At 37.2% G+C, this 16070-nt stretch overlaps 1 protein-coding gene and 1 long non-coding RNA gene across 3 annotated transcripts in view; one reads left to right on the plus strand and one right to left on the minus strand.

Moving 5' to 3' along the window:
• Window positions 1-1437: 1437 nt before the first annotated feature.
• LOC130438902 (uncharacterized) lies at window positions 1438-7348 on the minus strand. 2 transcript variants are annotated; one of them, XR_008909391.1, is made up of 6 exons: window positions 7209-7348; window positions 6077-6127; window positions 5745-5808; window positions 5538-5637; window positions 4959-5027; window positions 1438-4722 (listed from the first exon to the last, which is right to left on the minus strand). It is a non-coding gene; the product is annotated as an uncharacterized LOC130438902 (long non-coding RNA). The 2 variants fall into 2 exon arrangements; XR_008909390.1 differs by lacking the exon at window positions 7209-7348 and adding an exon at window positions 6827-6918.
• Window positions 6620-16070, plus strand: part of LOC130438901 (transient receptor potential cation channel subfamily M member 4-like) — a 51461-nt gene continuing 42010 nt past the window's right edge. The window contains exon 1 of the mRNA XM_056771181.1: window positions 6620-6793. Coding sequence (XP_056627159.1) covers window positions 6731-6793 — 63 coding nt within the window. The 5' untranslated portion in view covers window positions 6620-6730. The remainder of the gene's footprint in view (window positions 6794-16070) is intronic.

The following is a 16070-nucleotide window of genomic DNA, read 5'->3' on the forward strand; positions in this document are numbered from 1 at the left end:
CTGCGCCAGTGTATTTGCTGTTAGAAAAGGAGTCATCAGCCATGGTAGGAGGTTATCCAGCACTGGTTATCCAGATTTGGTGATCCTGAAAAGTTCCTATCCGGATCAATTTTATCCGGATTAAACCTTTTGAAAAACCGGGCCCTGATGATTTTGTAAGTTTGCCTGCTTACGAAGAAATGAAGGGTCTATCATTTGTATGGTGGGTTTAATTGAACTGATAGAGACAGAATATTCAAAATGTTATATAAAGGTTATAAATTGATTTGCATTTCAGTCAGTGAAATACGTTTTTGATCTTCAGTGATCTAGTTAAGGGGAGAAGGTTCTCGTCCAAGATTTTATGATACAGTGGTCTGCCCTCAGCCCTCGATGCGGTGAAGTCATCCTGTCCCCGTAGCAGAGAAAAAGCCCTAAAGCATAGTGTTTCCAACACTGTGCTTCTCTGTAGGAATGGTGTTCTTGGGTTCATAGTCAACATTTGGTCTCGCAGCCAGCACTTACACCAAAGCCTTTTCTGAATCATTTTAATGTTCATTGTCAAACTTCATACGGCCTTCTTTGGGAGGAGAACTTTGCGGGTGCTTCAGAATTTCAATCTATTTAGGCTTAACATGTTACAAATGGTTTGCTCGCCAATTATGGACCCAACTGTCTTAAAATCCTTAACAAAATTCTTCCATGTAGTTATGGGCTGATCTTTAACCCTTTTCATGATCATCTTTACTCCATTTGGGAAATCTTGCAGGGAGCTCCAGACCAAGGGCAATTGATAGTTATTTTGTATTTCTTCTAGTTCCAAATAATCAGACCAACAGTTGTCTCCTTCTTACCAAGGTTCTGTCTGTAGCCTATTCAAGGTTTGAGCAGGTCTACAATCTTGTCCCTGACATCCTTGAAAACCTATTTGGTCTTGACCATGGTGGTGGAGAGGTTGAAATGGAAGATACAGATTCTTTAGGCAGGCATCTTTTATATACATAATAAGCTGACTTAAGTGTACTGACTTGAGTACTTGAGGACTAATCTGCAGTCTATATATTTACATAACCAATCTGTGGAGCCAGAATTCTTGCTAGTTGGTAGGGGATCAAATAATTATTTCGCTGAATGAAATGCAAATCAATTTATAACCTTTAGATAAAATATTTTCCCCCTGATTTTTTTTATTCTGTCTCTATCAGTTAAAGTAAACATACCATAAAAATTAACAACCCTTCATTTCTTTGTTAGCGGGCAAACTTACAAAATCAGCAGGGGATTGAATAATTATTTCCCTCATGTATATGCCTTAAAAAAAAAATGTTTTTGGTGTAAATTGTTTATATTTCATTTCCTGAGAAACATACTGTATATTATTTTTTATAGCTTACGAAAGATATATGTATAAACAAAAAAAAAACAATTTAAACCCTGACTTTAAATTAATCGTGTTGCTTTCATGGGCATCAATGAATTTGTGTAATGCACTGAAACCATATTTTAAAGACCAAGTTTCAGTACCGTATTTTTTCTGGTACCCGCTGATACCGATTCCTTTACTGATGCCTGTACCTTTTCACAACACGTGATATTTAAAATAATAGAATAGCTTTATAATTACAACTCCACCTTAATTTTTTATCATTTTATATTAAAAAAATTACTTCTCACAAACTTTCAAAGCAAATTTCACAACAAATTTCAGTCAGTTCTGACAATTATGTCACAAATTATCGGTCTTTGGTATCGGTGCATTTTTACGAATATGAGTAAATGAGCTTAGTATCTGTAATAGTTGTGTGTCATGATAAGGGGTGGAAGGGAGAACACAATTGTAGGCAGGCGATGAAGGGGTTAACAAAAGATAAGACTGGACAGGAGCTTCAACCACAAAGTAGAAGGTAAACTGGTAATACAGGACACGACTTGGCAAAACACACTCCGTATGAGGTATACAAGGTAGAACGTACAATGAAACATGAGGAGTATTTAAAGGGGAACAAACACAGGATAATTGAACAGGACCAGGTGTAGGGGATGAAACATTGATGGGAAGTTAACAAGGAAGTGATATGGCTGGAAACACAGACGAGACTCGGAGAGAGAGTGAGAGGATCCCTAAGGCCCAACTTCTCTCTCCCCAAAGAACCTTAGGCTGTGTCATGGCTCCGCCCCAAGATCAAGAATAGACAAGACAAGATGGTGGAACCATGACAGTTGTGTATCAGTCTCTTTATTGTCCTCAATGTTAACAGATGAAACTGAATATCATTGCTAGATATGAGGCAGATACAGAAATGCTGAAAAAGCAAAGATTCTTGAGGACCTGGTTGATTTTTCTGAATATCAGTGGACAGTTTAATGACTCGGGGCAAACAAGAAACCTTTTAACAACAATGAAAAACACAAAAACTGTAATTGATTGCGCATAAACATCATACATTAATAATAATCAGGGGGCTTTTAGTTATTTTTTGAAATTCTGTAATTATTTATTTGGTATGAACTACATGTCAACATTTCATGTTTAATAATAACTTGTTCAGAAAAGGACTAAATAAAAAAATGAACCTTTATTTTCAGAAATCCTATGTATATGTGTATATTTATGTAATGTGTGTGTCTGTGTGTCATAGACTGTAAAAAAGATGGACAGCTGTACGTCGCTTCCTTCCATTGTAATAAATAGAGCGTAAAACGTCCGACGATGGGCACTAAAAATGTGTTTTTATTATAAAAGCTTTAAAAAAACACATCAACAGTTAGGTAAAATGGTATAAAATGTAAAAGATGAATATTTGAAGAGTTTGGTTTGAAAATGAGAAAACTCTAGTTAGCTCTATTTTTAGTTATTATGGCTGAAATCAAAACAAACCAATTGCAGTTTGATTTATATTAATTCACAATGAAAAAAACATGATTTTTGAAAAATGAATAAACACACTCAAATTCAAATGAATTGACAATGAATTATAACCACCAAAACGTAACAAACTTTCACAAGAACTCTTATCTGAATGTGTGTGTGGGTGCTGAAAAACTAGAGCTGTTGTCCATTGCCTGTCTCTTCATGCTCCATCAGTAAAGTAAATAGATAGAGAGATAGATTGTAGATGTTACTAAGTTTGTTAACAAAGGTAAAACAGTCATAGCAGGTGTGGTAAGTGTCATGAATCATGAAGGTGAACAAGAAGAGAACCCAATTGCAGGCAGCAGCGGTGAAGGGGGGCAACAGAGACATGGTTAATAAAAAGGCAACACAAAATACTACCCACTTCGGGGCAAAACCAGGAGAACAAGAACCCAATTAAACTTACACGAGGGACTAAACTAAATAAACACAGCAACTACACAGGCTAATACAGACAAGGTTTAGGAATAATCCACAATGTAACGCGCATAACAGACCAGGGATAGAAGTAAAACGTACGAGCACAGGACAGCAAACACAAGGGCATTTAATAGAGAGACTAACAAAGGAAGATAACAATGGGAAGGTGTCGGTATTGAAATACAGGTGGAAAGCTAAACAAGGAACCAGAGGGGCGGGGCCAAACAATAAACTGGAGTGCCTATATTACATCATGATAACAAAAATATGGCCAAAAAAGAAAATTTTGTCATCATAGTCTCACCCGCTCGTCATTTTAAACCTGTATGCCTTTCTTTCTTTTGCATAGCACAAAAAACAGATTTTTTGAACAATGTTTGTAACACAACCCCGTTGGTGCCCATTGACTTCTACTCAATGGACACACAAAAAAATGTACAAGTCAATAGGGATCATGTTTCTGTTACCAACATTATTCAAAATATTTTCTTCTGTGTTCTGCTGAAAAATGTAAGTCATACAGGTTTGAAATGTCATGAGGGTTGAGCAACAGTTAACAACAGTTTCATTTTTGGGTGAACTATCCCTTTAATAACATGGTAATTGTCAGTAGGGTTGGGTGCTGTAAGAAATTTTCCCATTCCGATTCCAGTTTTGCCTAATGATTTACGGTTCCATTTAAATTAAATATGATTTTTTTTACTAGTTTACCTTATATTATTGTAGTGTTGCTGTCTGTAAGGTAGTAAGTAATGTTGAGTAATGCTAACCCATCAAAAACATCTGCTTTAAATTTTATGTTTTTACACTATAAATAACATCCAAATAGTCTGATGAGGGCTAAGAATCTTGCTCATTTCCCTAAATTAATAAAATATTAAATAGAATAAATAAAATGTTGTTTTTAAATGTTAATGCACCCAGGAAAGGGTGAGACACAATGAGTGCCTACCATATTTTTAACAGGCATGAAAATAAGTAAAAATCACTTCGTTTTTCACTCTTGAAATTACATGTACAGTAAATAATCTAACCCTCCTATGTACATAACAAAAGCAATCTATTTTCTGTTCCATTCAGGTTGATCAATATGTAAATGACAATACAAAACAAGCAACACATTGATAGCATTGTTGTCAGTCAGTTCTGCATTCGCTTTACTCCAGGTATAAAAAACTTAATATTAAGTATCAGCAAGGCATCTCACCTAATGTGCCGTGGGATGCTGTTGACCAGGGTTCAAGCTCTGAGTGGGCCCCTGCTCCTGTTTGATGGACCTTGGATTGGGCTTCTCTGTGCAAGTACACTCTGATAAATCAGTTGTTCAGAATAGCTTCAGTGGCGGAGAAAGCCATCCCTTGCATCATCATTGGCCGTGTACTGGATCACTGGTTTCCTCCGAACACAATCTGAGGAAATAATAACAATCACAGGCTTTTAGGTCAAATCACTAGCAGAGCATACAGTATAAACATTTTGTCAACACGCTAAACAATATCGTTAGTTTACAAGGCCATGCTACTACGAGGATTAAAGTTTGAGTAATTAACAACAAGATATTAGTATATTTTCTTGTTTAGACAGACAGTAATTGGTCAATGATCATCCTTGTTTATTCTTGTGACCTGTGGTAGGTGAACTTTACCAGAAAAGTGGGTTCTGTACTCCTCCACCGAGTCACAGTGAGCAGAATCTGTTTCATCATAGCCGAGTCCTTTGTGCAAAAAGGTAATAATATAATCAAATAAATAAAGTCAAATCAACTTTATTTATATAGCGCTTTTTACAATTTACTGTTAAAAAACAGCTGTACATGAAACATATTGACTATAAGCAAAACATTTAGTTATAAAAGAAAAAACAAAAAGGGTGAAAACACAGAAAACAGACACACACACAAAACACTTCACACACACAATATGAACACGCACACGCACACACACACACAGTGGTTATAACTGAGAAGCACACATTTAAGATAAAGGAGAGAAAAACACAGGTCAAATATTAAGCAGACTATAAATTCCTATATGCAATATTAATTATAGGTAAAACTTAAAAATTCTAATTCTAAAGCAGCCCTCCCTGCCAGGCATTCAAAGATAACAAAGATGTCAAATAAAGATAATGAATACTAATGTCAAGTGTTGCTCGAACACTTATGAAACAGGAAAGGTAATAGCATAAACAAGTCAAACAATACATAAACAATCACTGTACATACATGGATTCTCGCAGCTGGGGTGATCTCTGTGATGTCTAGCAAGGGTGTGATCCGGTTTAGATCATTGGTTTGATGACTGACTCTTGGCTTTATAGAAAAACTGACAAAACAGTATACTTTATTCAGGTGTGCATTATTTATTACAAATCTACTGAGAAATGCACACAGTGAATATTTTCATTCAAAGTATAGTTAGCATTATCATACCTTGCCAGGGGAAATGCCTGTGGTAACTGATAGCACCACCACCTCCTGATTCAGGCATGTCAAACTAATTCATAAAATATGTAAAGTAAAAAATCGTAACCCTCTCAATAATTGTCATTAAAAATTGTCTTTTAATAATTGGCACCAATACTAAATAGATTTTTTAGTCCATTTTGTTCAACAAATAACAAACAACATTGATAAAAAATCTAAGTGCTTTCAGGGTCACATACACGGCGTACTAAAATACAAAATCAAAACTCTGTGTGTGCTAAACACTGCATTTTTTATATAAGATCCGAAACAATGGTATAGCAATTATGACCACTTACCATGAACATGAATATTCCACAGTCGTTCCCTTGAAGCTGAAGTGTTGCACCCTGTTATTTAAGAGTGGAATAAGATCATACTGTACATGGAGTAGGCTATATAGTGTACTATGAATGTATTATATGATGACATTTCTCTGCTGATAATAATGGTTTACATTCAAAGAAGTTTAAAGCTGTACCTCACAGTCTGTCAGTATGGACAAGTCTCTATAATAAAACAATACATTCAATATATATATATATATATATATATGATATTTTATAATATATTGTTTTCAATCTACGTCTTTGTGGTGTGTAATTATGGCATGCTTTTAAAAAATACTTAATTTTTGTGTACAGCAGGAATGTATTTCACAGAATGTCTTTTGTTATGCCAGGTCTGTCTCACAATTCAGTTTAGCTCTATAGATACAATAAGCTTATTTTGCTATAAGAGCAGACACCCACAACAGCGAGAACAAGCCACTTCAATCTCTTCCCTTTAACCACACCCCACATGCGGTGGTTCAGGTGACCTAAAAGAGTTTCGAAAAACCGGATTTCCTAGTTCATGCGTCAAACCGGGAGAATGGAGGTGACGCTCTATTGCAGAGCCCTTTAAAGTGAAATTTTACACAAGCCTACGGTATTTTTTAAGCCGAGAACACTATGGAGATGAATGAAAAGGACATCGAAGAAGGTGGAGTAGGCGCAATGTCGAAAACAGATCTGGTAGGGCTATTCAGATACGTGTATTGCACTTACGTTTGATGAGCGCTTGATGTCTGTGTTAGTGTTGTTACAAAAACATACTCCCGTTTAAGAGGCTAGCTTAAAAATGCAGAACCGAAAGCTTCTTACGACATACTTTGTGGGCAAGGAGCAGGAAATAAAGGGAGTTTAAGAGTGAGTAGTGATGGGAAGTTCGGATCATTTTATTGACTCGGACCTTTGAGTCTCGTTCTGTAAAATGAACGAATCTTTATTCGAGTCATATCGTTCCTTTCGTTCATTTTAGCAAAGTATAATTAAAATGTTACATGTCACTTTCCTTGCAAATCTACTACTTATGCAAACGTTGATCACATTACAACCAATACAAAACTATAATGCTATAATAAACAGAAAAGATTAATTACTTGTTTACCTTGGTATTTAGTCTATGATTAGCTCACATCACCTCTTATCTTGATTAATATCAATAGACAAACACTAGGGCTAGGCTATGCACCCGTTTGTTAGGAAGGTTGTAAATTAGCTAATTTATCTGTCCAAAGCAGTCACGTCACGTTACAAAATGCCGAACGACTCGAACCCGAAGACTCGAGAGGTGAACTAATCAATTCTCTTTCCGGCTCTACATGCATTTGTTTAGCGTGAAGGGACGTCACGTGATGAACGAACGACTCGAACCCGAAGACTCGAGAGGTGAACTAATCAATTCTCTTTCCGGCTCTGATTGCATTTGTTAAACGTCCGGAGAATGTTGCACAATGCGCATGCGCGACTGAACGAATCACGTCTCATGACGACTCGTTCTTCCCGAGTCACATTTAAGATTCGTTCAAAATGAACGAATCGTTCACGAACGACCCATCACTAAGAGTGAGCATTGGAGAACCACCCCAGCCAGCAAAGACACGTGAGGCTCAGATGGGTCTGATGTGGGCTGTCATCTGGGTGATGACCATAACAATATTAGCTACAGCCGTCAGAGAGAAACAGAGATTGAAAACCCATTTAAAACAAACACTTATCACCATAATCGTTACATCAAAACAGTTATTTTTAGTCAAACATTAACAAAAAAAACGCAGTTTATTCTCAATAGTCTAAATAAGTAAAGATGTTAATGTTGTTTGTGGAGTTGTGGCTGAAGTCAGTTAGTACTTGTGTTTGTTTTATTTCTGTTCTTGTTGTTTCTGTGTTCGTCAGTGATTCTGCTTGTTATCACATCATCTCATTAATAACAACATTCAGTGTTACATTTAGCAGCCTGTAGTATGCACACGCAGTGTTCACTTCATCTTGGCATCCCATGTGGGGCCTACATGTAACCTTCTGAAGCCAGAAGACAGCCCACATTAAACCCATCTGGGCCCCATGTGTCTTTGCTGGCTCGGACCTTACCCAGTGGAGGATGACGGTGTAGACATAATAAATATCTAGAGTAGACCCCGCAATGTACTCATGTTTTGCTCCGCTTCTGCGATAAGTCACAGTGCCACCATTATAGTGAGGGCAACAGTGCACTGAAAGCCCACTAAACCCATTGGGAGATCTGTGCTTCTTGGCATTAAAAGCACAATGACATTTGCATTTCTCAACACATTTCAGTGGTTACGATATAAGTAGAGTACAACTTTATCACGTCTCTAACTTTTAAGTCTAACTATCGAGAAGCAAATAATGTTGTCTTAAGGAAATGTGAAACATTGTGCCTGTTATTGGTAAGAATCCACTAGATGGCACCATGTTAAGTCATATATTATTGACCTACAAGACATGCATCAGAATAATATAACCACGTTACAGTTTTAGTCGAGAACAAAACACAGACATGTAGACGGTTTCTTTAAAAGCGTAAAAACAAATTCAACAAATTTTATGTTTAACACAATTATTGAACAATAATAAAAATTATTATTAGCATAAATTAGATTAAATATAAATAGTTTATCATATATGTATATTATATATATTATTAGACACTAGCCAAACAAACACAGACCGGAAGTTAACTGCAGCCTGGCAAATGTGCCCGATAAGATGGTCTGTATATGTCTATGGATCACGGTGCATATATGTGGATAAACTGTGTTTTTTAGGTTAAAAAGTGCAAACAAAACTAACAAAACAAAACAACAAAGCGTAAATCGATAACAAATTTAGGCTGTGCTCGTGTGAAGGCTGTGCTCATGCATCCAGTGTGAAACAGTAGTGCACCGGACACGCATCTACTCCTAATACAAGAAGAGCCTGTTTAAACTTTATTAACAAAATATGGAATTTGTACATTAATCAATGAATATGCTCTGCATCACATATGAATTTCCTTCCTTATAGTGAGCATCCTTGATATCTTAATTGACAGAAGTTTCGTACAATCAGCAGTACCTATCACATTCCAGCAAAAGACCTACCTTTTCTGGTTTGACTGATTTGTCGTTGTTTCTGATTTGTCTTCTTGTTTTCTGACATGTCGTTTTGTTTTCTGACTTATTTCGTTTCCCGAATTGTTGTGTTTTATGGTCTGCTATTTTGTTTTTAGATTTGATATTGCTTTTCAGATTTTTTAATTGTGATTTTGGATTATTTACTTTGCTTTTAGATTTGGTATTAGTTTTGTGATTTGTTGTGTTGTTTTGCAGTTCACGGCCACCGTACTTCTGTAGTCACAAGATCTTAATTAGACATTTCAAAGGTTAGAATGAGGTAGGACCATACCTGTCAACACTCCCATTTTGGCCAGGAGTCTCCCGTTTTTCACACCCATCTCCCGCCACCCTCCCATTTTGTAATTTCTCCCGTGAAACTCTCATATTTCCGTTATTTCTCCTTCGAAACTACCGGAGCGACGGGAACTGCATTGAAGTTGCTCCTTTTTTTCCCCGTATGCAAGCGATGCGAGAAGACATCATGGTCAGGTTCAATCAGCGTTAGTTCTTTGTGTCTGCATGGTGTGTTTAGTTGCCTTACTTAAATAGAGAACTTTTTATTTTCTTAACCGCCACTCATCAACATTAACACTGAGTCAGCTGGCAGTGTTTTTTTTTTGTTCATTTTTATCATAGGCTCTAGGGTGAAAAGGTTGTGTGTAAACAGCCTTTATGTAGGGATTTATAGACAATGCAGAAATGGAATTGAGACATTCACAAGACTGTATTTGTTTCTTTAATGTTTAAAAAATCTATTTCCTATATGCTAGTGTAGCTGTGTGCCACTTTATCGGATAATAATAAAGGACCTGTGTAGTAGAGTAGGCGGGGCGAGACCGTGGTTCGAGTCCGGTGAGTAATTGTGAATTAGCGCCAGCTGTGCGCACACCGGCCTCGAACCACGGTCTCGCCCCGCCTACTCTACTACAACCTGATTGCATCATTTTAACAAAAACTCTCTCGTTATCCCTTTTTGAATCAGGTAGAGATAGCTGATCTAAATTACTCTTAAGAGGAAGTAGTACTAAATAGCTCTTTTTAAAAGTATTTAATGTGTCCGCTCCCTCAGTTTTCTACTTAATAGATGCTTTAGTGCTTTTAGGGAATAGTAGTTGGAACGCATATTTAGGGGCATGCAAAGATGATGATGAGGATAATTATGATATTATACGTGATACGTGAAAATAACTTAAAGCTGTAGATTTTTATGGTATGATATAAAAAACTATCACCAAAAGATCCCAATGATAGTTTTTCCTTGTTAACTTTTGATACAGATGCATCAGGGAAAGCTTTACTGTGATATGCACTGAGAGAGAACTGAGTGAAACAGCGACCTCTAGAGGCAAAAATAAAAGTAACCCGACAGCCTGTGGATTATGGGAAAAACCAGGGGTGTTGATTTATATGAGAGTGTGTCCGTCTATCTGGGGAAAATAACCTGCCGTGGGGAAAGGTGACAAGTGTCACCACAGATCGATCTCCAAACCTAACCGGTAAAAACACTGGACTGCTAAAAAGGTTACAAGACAAAGTAAAGGGATGAATGCCTAAACTCAGATGAACTAATATTTCTTCACTGCATCATACATCAAGAAGCGTTGTGTAAAAGTGTGTTAAAGCTAGAAAATGTTGTCAAAGTTGTTGTGAAGCTTGTCAACTTTATACGGGCAAGAGCGCTTAACCATCGGCAGTTCACTCAGCTACTAAAGAAATGGAGGCAGAGCACCATGACCTCTTATACCAATCAAATGTGCGCTGGCTAAGTCTCGGCAAAGTGTTTCACTGTGTCTGGGAACTAAAAGGTGAGATACGTTACTCAATACTGTTGGTATTACTGAGGTCTTTCCTGAATTACAAGACACAGACTGGCTGACCGACCTCGCGTTCGGTGTCGACACACTGAGGCATCTGAACAATCTTAATTTGACACTTCATAGAAAGTAAGTTTTTGCACACGAACTGTACTGCAACGTGAAAGCGTTGAAAGCCAAACTTGTATTGTTCTCCAGACATATATCCAGCCGAGATTTTGCTCATTTTCCTACACTGGGTGGACTAAACTCACCAATAACACATTCTCACATTGAGAGGTACAGCAGCACTTTGAGGGACTTGCATGCAGAATTTTCCCGTCGCTTCACAAAAAAAATTGAAACTGAGCTTGAACTTGTCTCATGCCCCGTATCTTTTGGCAGTGAGAATGCACCACCAGACACACAACACTCATTGACATCCAGTGACACAGTACTTTGAAGGAGAAGTTTCAGACAACACCAGTTTAGCAGTTTTATGTTTCACTGGATGAAAAGAAATCCATACATTTAGAAACATGCCCAAAGAATGCTTGTTTTATTAGTATGTGTGTGAATAAACCTACTCAATCATGAACTACAACAAAGCCAACCGCAGATCAACCTAACAAACCTACATCTCTACATCAAAGATCACTCCAGACTTTGACACCCTTGCAAGGAGAGGCGACTAGGCTTATTGCTCACATTAACACTGTCATAACCATGGCTTTGAGAAAAATTTGTTTTTATCAGACATTGTTTTATGATGACTGATATGTACATAGTAATATGAGTTCATTTAGATTATATCTGTTGTAAATAAGACTCAATAATAGGCAGGTAGTATATTTTCCATGCATACCTCCAGTTTAAATAAATGTTCTATTATCAAGGTATTAGCATGCGGCCCTTCACTTGGTTTGCAAAACTTGATGTGGCCCTCTGGTCTAAAAGGTTTGCCCCCCTCTGCTCTAAAGGGAAACACTAAACTGCAATAAGCACACGTGACGCACTGACATAGAGTTGGTAGCATCTTGACCGCTCAACGAATATAATTGAACATCATATATTGTAAAATATCCCCATCTCTCTACGATGTGCATCGTAACATTTTTGCATTGGGAAATATCGTTCTACGAAGTATCGTTGCACCCCTAGTTTTTATTGTGAAGTTGTTGTATGTACCCCGTGGATGTTTAACCTGTGAATCTAGGAAATGCCTATGGACATCTTTTTAAAATGAACATTATTGGCAGAAGGCAAATAAAAATGAAACACTTGACCGAATACCGAACACCAAACATGACATTTATTTAGCAACATTTATCACGATTGCAAAAACTGAATGGTCAAATGTGCTTATTATATTTCATCTTGCTTTTCAATATAATTCAATATAACTTAAAATAAAATTGAGCAAAACAAGTAAATTAAAACAAATGGTTTTCTCCCTTCCTGAATAGCCTGTATTAGGCCTATAACTGACAGCTGAAAGAATGTACTGTACCCTTACAACAAAAGACTTCATTAAAAATACGAGTCTAGCCGAGCAAGCAAGTCTATACATGCATCTCAATGATTAATCCTAGGAGAACAATGCAGACTCTTTATCCAATACGTTTTAATAATATATGTGAAGTTTAATATTTGAAGGACTTCTTGTGAAGCAGAACTTAGGTTTTACTCCTTTTAAGTTTCAGAAGATATGATATAAACCACTCATTTACCTCAGCTACACAATCTGAGATTAAAAATGCTGTATCTGGAATTCCACTAGTTAGCCAGGTTTCAGTAAATCAGATAATTCAGCAGTCTCTCGGTAAAAAGAGATCTGCACGCTCAGTTCGCAAAGTTTGTTATCCAGATGCTGAACTTTTGCCAGAAAGATACTGGGTAGCAGGGGTTGGTTTACTCTGTGTCTGAGTCTGATGAGAATGCCAGCTCTCCTTTTCCGTCTGCGTTTCCGCGGCCGGGCTATCCATACAAAGGGCTCCGTTTGCGTGTTTGTAAACAGTAATGCCCCCCTTGGTAAATCATGAATTAACTGTGATGAATTGAATAACTGAGTTAAATTTACTAGCCACACACAAGCCTACTTACTACTACTTACTACCAGACCTGTTGAATCAAGTAATCACTTAAGTAGAACCTGTCTGACAAACTGAAGTAGTCTAAATGATGTCAAATAGCAACACATCATGCCGCTATCTAAAGAAATTTAAGAACAGATGAGAAACAAAAAGTAATTAAATGTATCAATCTAGAAAGGGTTACAAAGCCATTTCTAAGTCTTTGGGACTCAAGCGAACCACAGTGAGAGCCATCATGCACAAATGGAGAAAGCATGAGACAGTGGTCACCCGTCCCAAGAGTGGCCGTCCTACCAAAATTACTCCAAGAGCACAACGATGACTCATCCAGGAGGTCATAAAGATCCCAGAACAACATCTAAAGAACTGCAGGTCTCTCTTGCTTCAGTTAAGGTCATTGTTCATGATTCCACAATAAGAAAGAGACTGTGCAAAAATGGCATCCATGGGGCTGGTTTGCAGCTTCAGGACCTGGACGACTGGCCATAATTGATGGAGCCATGAATTCTGCACTCTACCAGAAAATCCTAAAAGAGAATCTCCGGCAATCGTGGGGTAAAATCACTTGGGTAATGCAGCAGGACATTGATCCAAAACACACCAGAAATTCCAACTCTGAATGGCCGAAGAAAATCCAAATAAAGGTTTTGGAGTGGCCTACTCAAAGTCCGGACTTAAATCCAATTGAAATGCTGTGGCATGACCTTAAAAAGTCTGTGCATGCTCGAAGACCCTCCAATGTGGCTGAATTAAAACAATTCTCCAAAGAAGAGTGGGCCAAAATTCCTCCACATTGATGTGAAAGACTTTCGCAAATGCTTAATTGCAGTAGTTGCCGCCATGGGTGGCACAACAAGTTATTAGGTTTAAGGGGCAATCACTTTTTTTTGTGAAATCATCGTGATGTACATGCGTTCTTTGAACTTACTGTATTTTAATAGCCAAAAAGCCGAAGTTGTTTATATACTTATTGTTTCTGTTGTCAGATATAAAATACTAATCACAGACAAATGTTCATATGTCCTCAGTCAGTAACAATGACAGGTGCTTATACATGCGGTTTTGTGATCATTAATTTATTCACTTACAAGGAACTTTAAGATGCTGCTAGGTCATGAAAGGAGAAGACACAGGAAGACTTTTTTTCTACTCACTGAAAGTCAAGGTTTTTCAAAAATGTCGCTTCCACTCTCTGAAGGAAAAAAGTCTGTAAACACCACACCAATGGTTTATGCGTAAATATTGACTATTAGCAAAACATCTAAAGCACAGATTTAAGATAAGGGAGAGAGAAACACAGTTCAAATATTAAACCGACTATAAATTCCTATATGTAATAGTTACTAATTAAAACTTAATAATATAAATAAATAATATATTTGATAAAAAAGTGACATGGCGGCTACAGCACCACAGCTGTGATAACTGAAGCTATGCTTTCTTCTTTGCGTGTACATTTGTGCGGCTTCATGAAACATTACCACAAACGGACAAAAAGGTGAGGCCGTGATTGATCAAAGCGTTTTAGGCAGATCTGGATCCGACTTCCCCGCCCCCCAAAAAATCGCCCAATTCTGTGCAGCTCGGTCCAAAGATCATACGAACGGAACTTAGAAAAATATAGCACACATTTGTCAAATGTGCAGTGAAAAAAAACTGTTTTTCACCTGCTTTACAATAAGTTATGAACTGAATGTTAGAAAATGACAAACGAGGCACCAATGGAATTGGCAGGGACAAAGGAGAAATAATGAAAACAAATTTCAGATAAAGGCATCAAGAGTCTTGAAACTTTACGAGTACGTCCGGGACAAAAACTCAATGACGCACAATAAATTTGGTGCCGATATATCATACAGTTCAAAAGATAAATAAAAAATAGCAGAAGCCGACCATCCCACCATGACAGAATCGTAATCGTACGATCCGGCATGACACGTGAAATCCATAGATACATTTACAAGTTACGAGCAAAAATAGCAATTTTTCAAATTTTAGATTAGATTCAACTTTATTGTCATTACACATATACAAGTACAGTGTAACGAAATGTAGTTTAGGTCTAACCAGAAGTGCAATTAGCAAGTGCAGGATATACAGTGTGAATAAATACAGAATACAATATTAGGAAAATACTATACAATGGGCATGTACTATGAAAATATGACAGTCGGTATGTACTATGAACAATGTATACAGAAGGATATATACTGTGAACATTATAGTTATAGTGCAATACATGAGTAGATGCTGTTATACATTTACTGTGCAGTAGATGAGTTAATGCGGTTATTGAAGTTACAGTGCAGTAGATGCGTTAATGCGGTTATTAAGGTTACAGTGCAGTAGATGAGTTAATGCAGTTATTGAAGTTATAGTGCAATAGATGAGTAGATGCAATTAGTTATTCAATAGATGCAGTAATGCAATAGATGAGTTACAGTGCAGTAGAGAAGTTAGTGCAGTTATTGAAGTTACAGTGCAGTAGATGAGGTAATGCAGTTATGAAAGTTACAGTGCAGTAGATGAGGTAATGCAGTTATGAGAGTAGTCCATTAGTGCAAATGAGCATTCAGTGTAATATTCCTGGTGTGCAAGTGAGCAGTATAGAGTGCAAATGATGCTATGTGTGTGTAAATAGTATGATAGAGCTGATAACATGAAGTACTGGTGTGTACAGTTCAGTCAAATATCTTGACCTATAGGTGGCGCTGTTTCACATTTTGGCACAAACCCCTAGTCTAAGGTCTCTATGAAGCGTACCGAGTTTTGTACCAATAGATCATAGAATGGCCAAGAAACGAACACAGATCCATGTTTGGGGCAACTTTGAAAAGTTTGCGATTTCTAAGCTTTGAACAACAGCCAATCGATCACAATTTCAGGACTAGAAATGAAAAAACAAATACTGTACTTTCCAAGATGGGCGCTACTCTAATGGGTGGAGAACAAATGATAGAATAGA

This window comes from Triplophysa dalaica, chromosome 17 (assembly GCF_015846415.1).
Source record: "Triplophysa dalaica isolate WHDGS20190420 chromosome 17, ASM1584641v1, whole genome shotgun sequence".
Classification (NCBI taxonomy): Eukaryota; Metazoa; Chordata; class Actinopteri; order Cypriniformes; family Nemacheilidae; genus Triplophysa; species Triplophysa dalaica.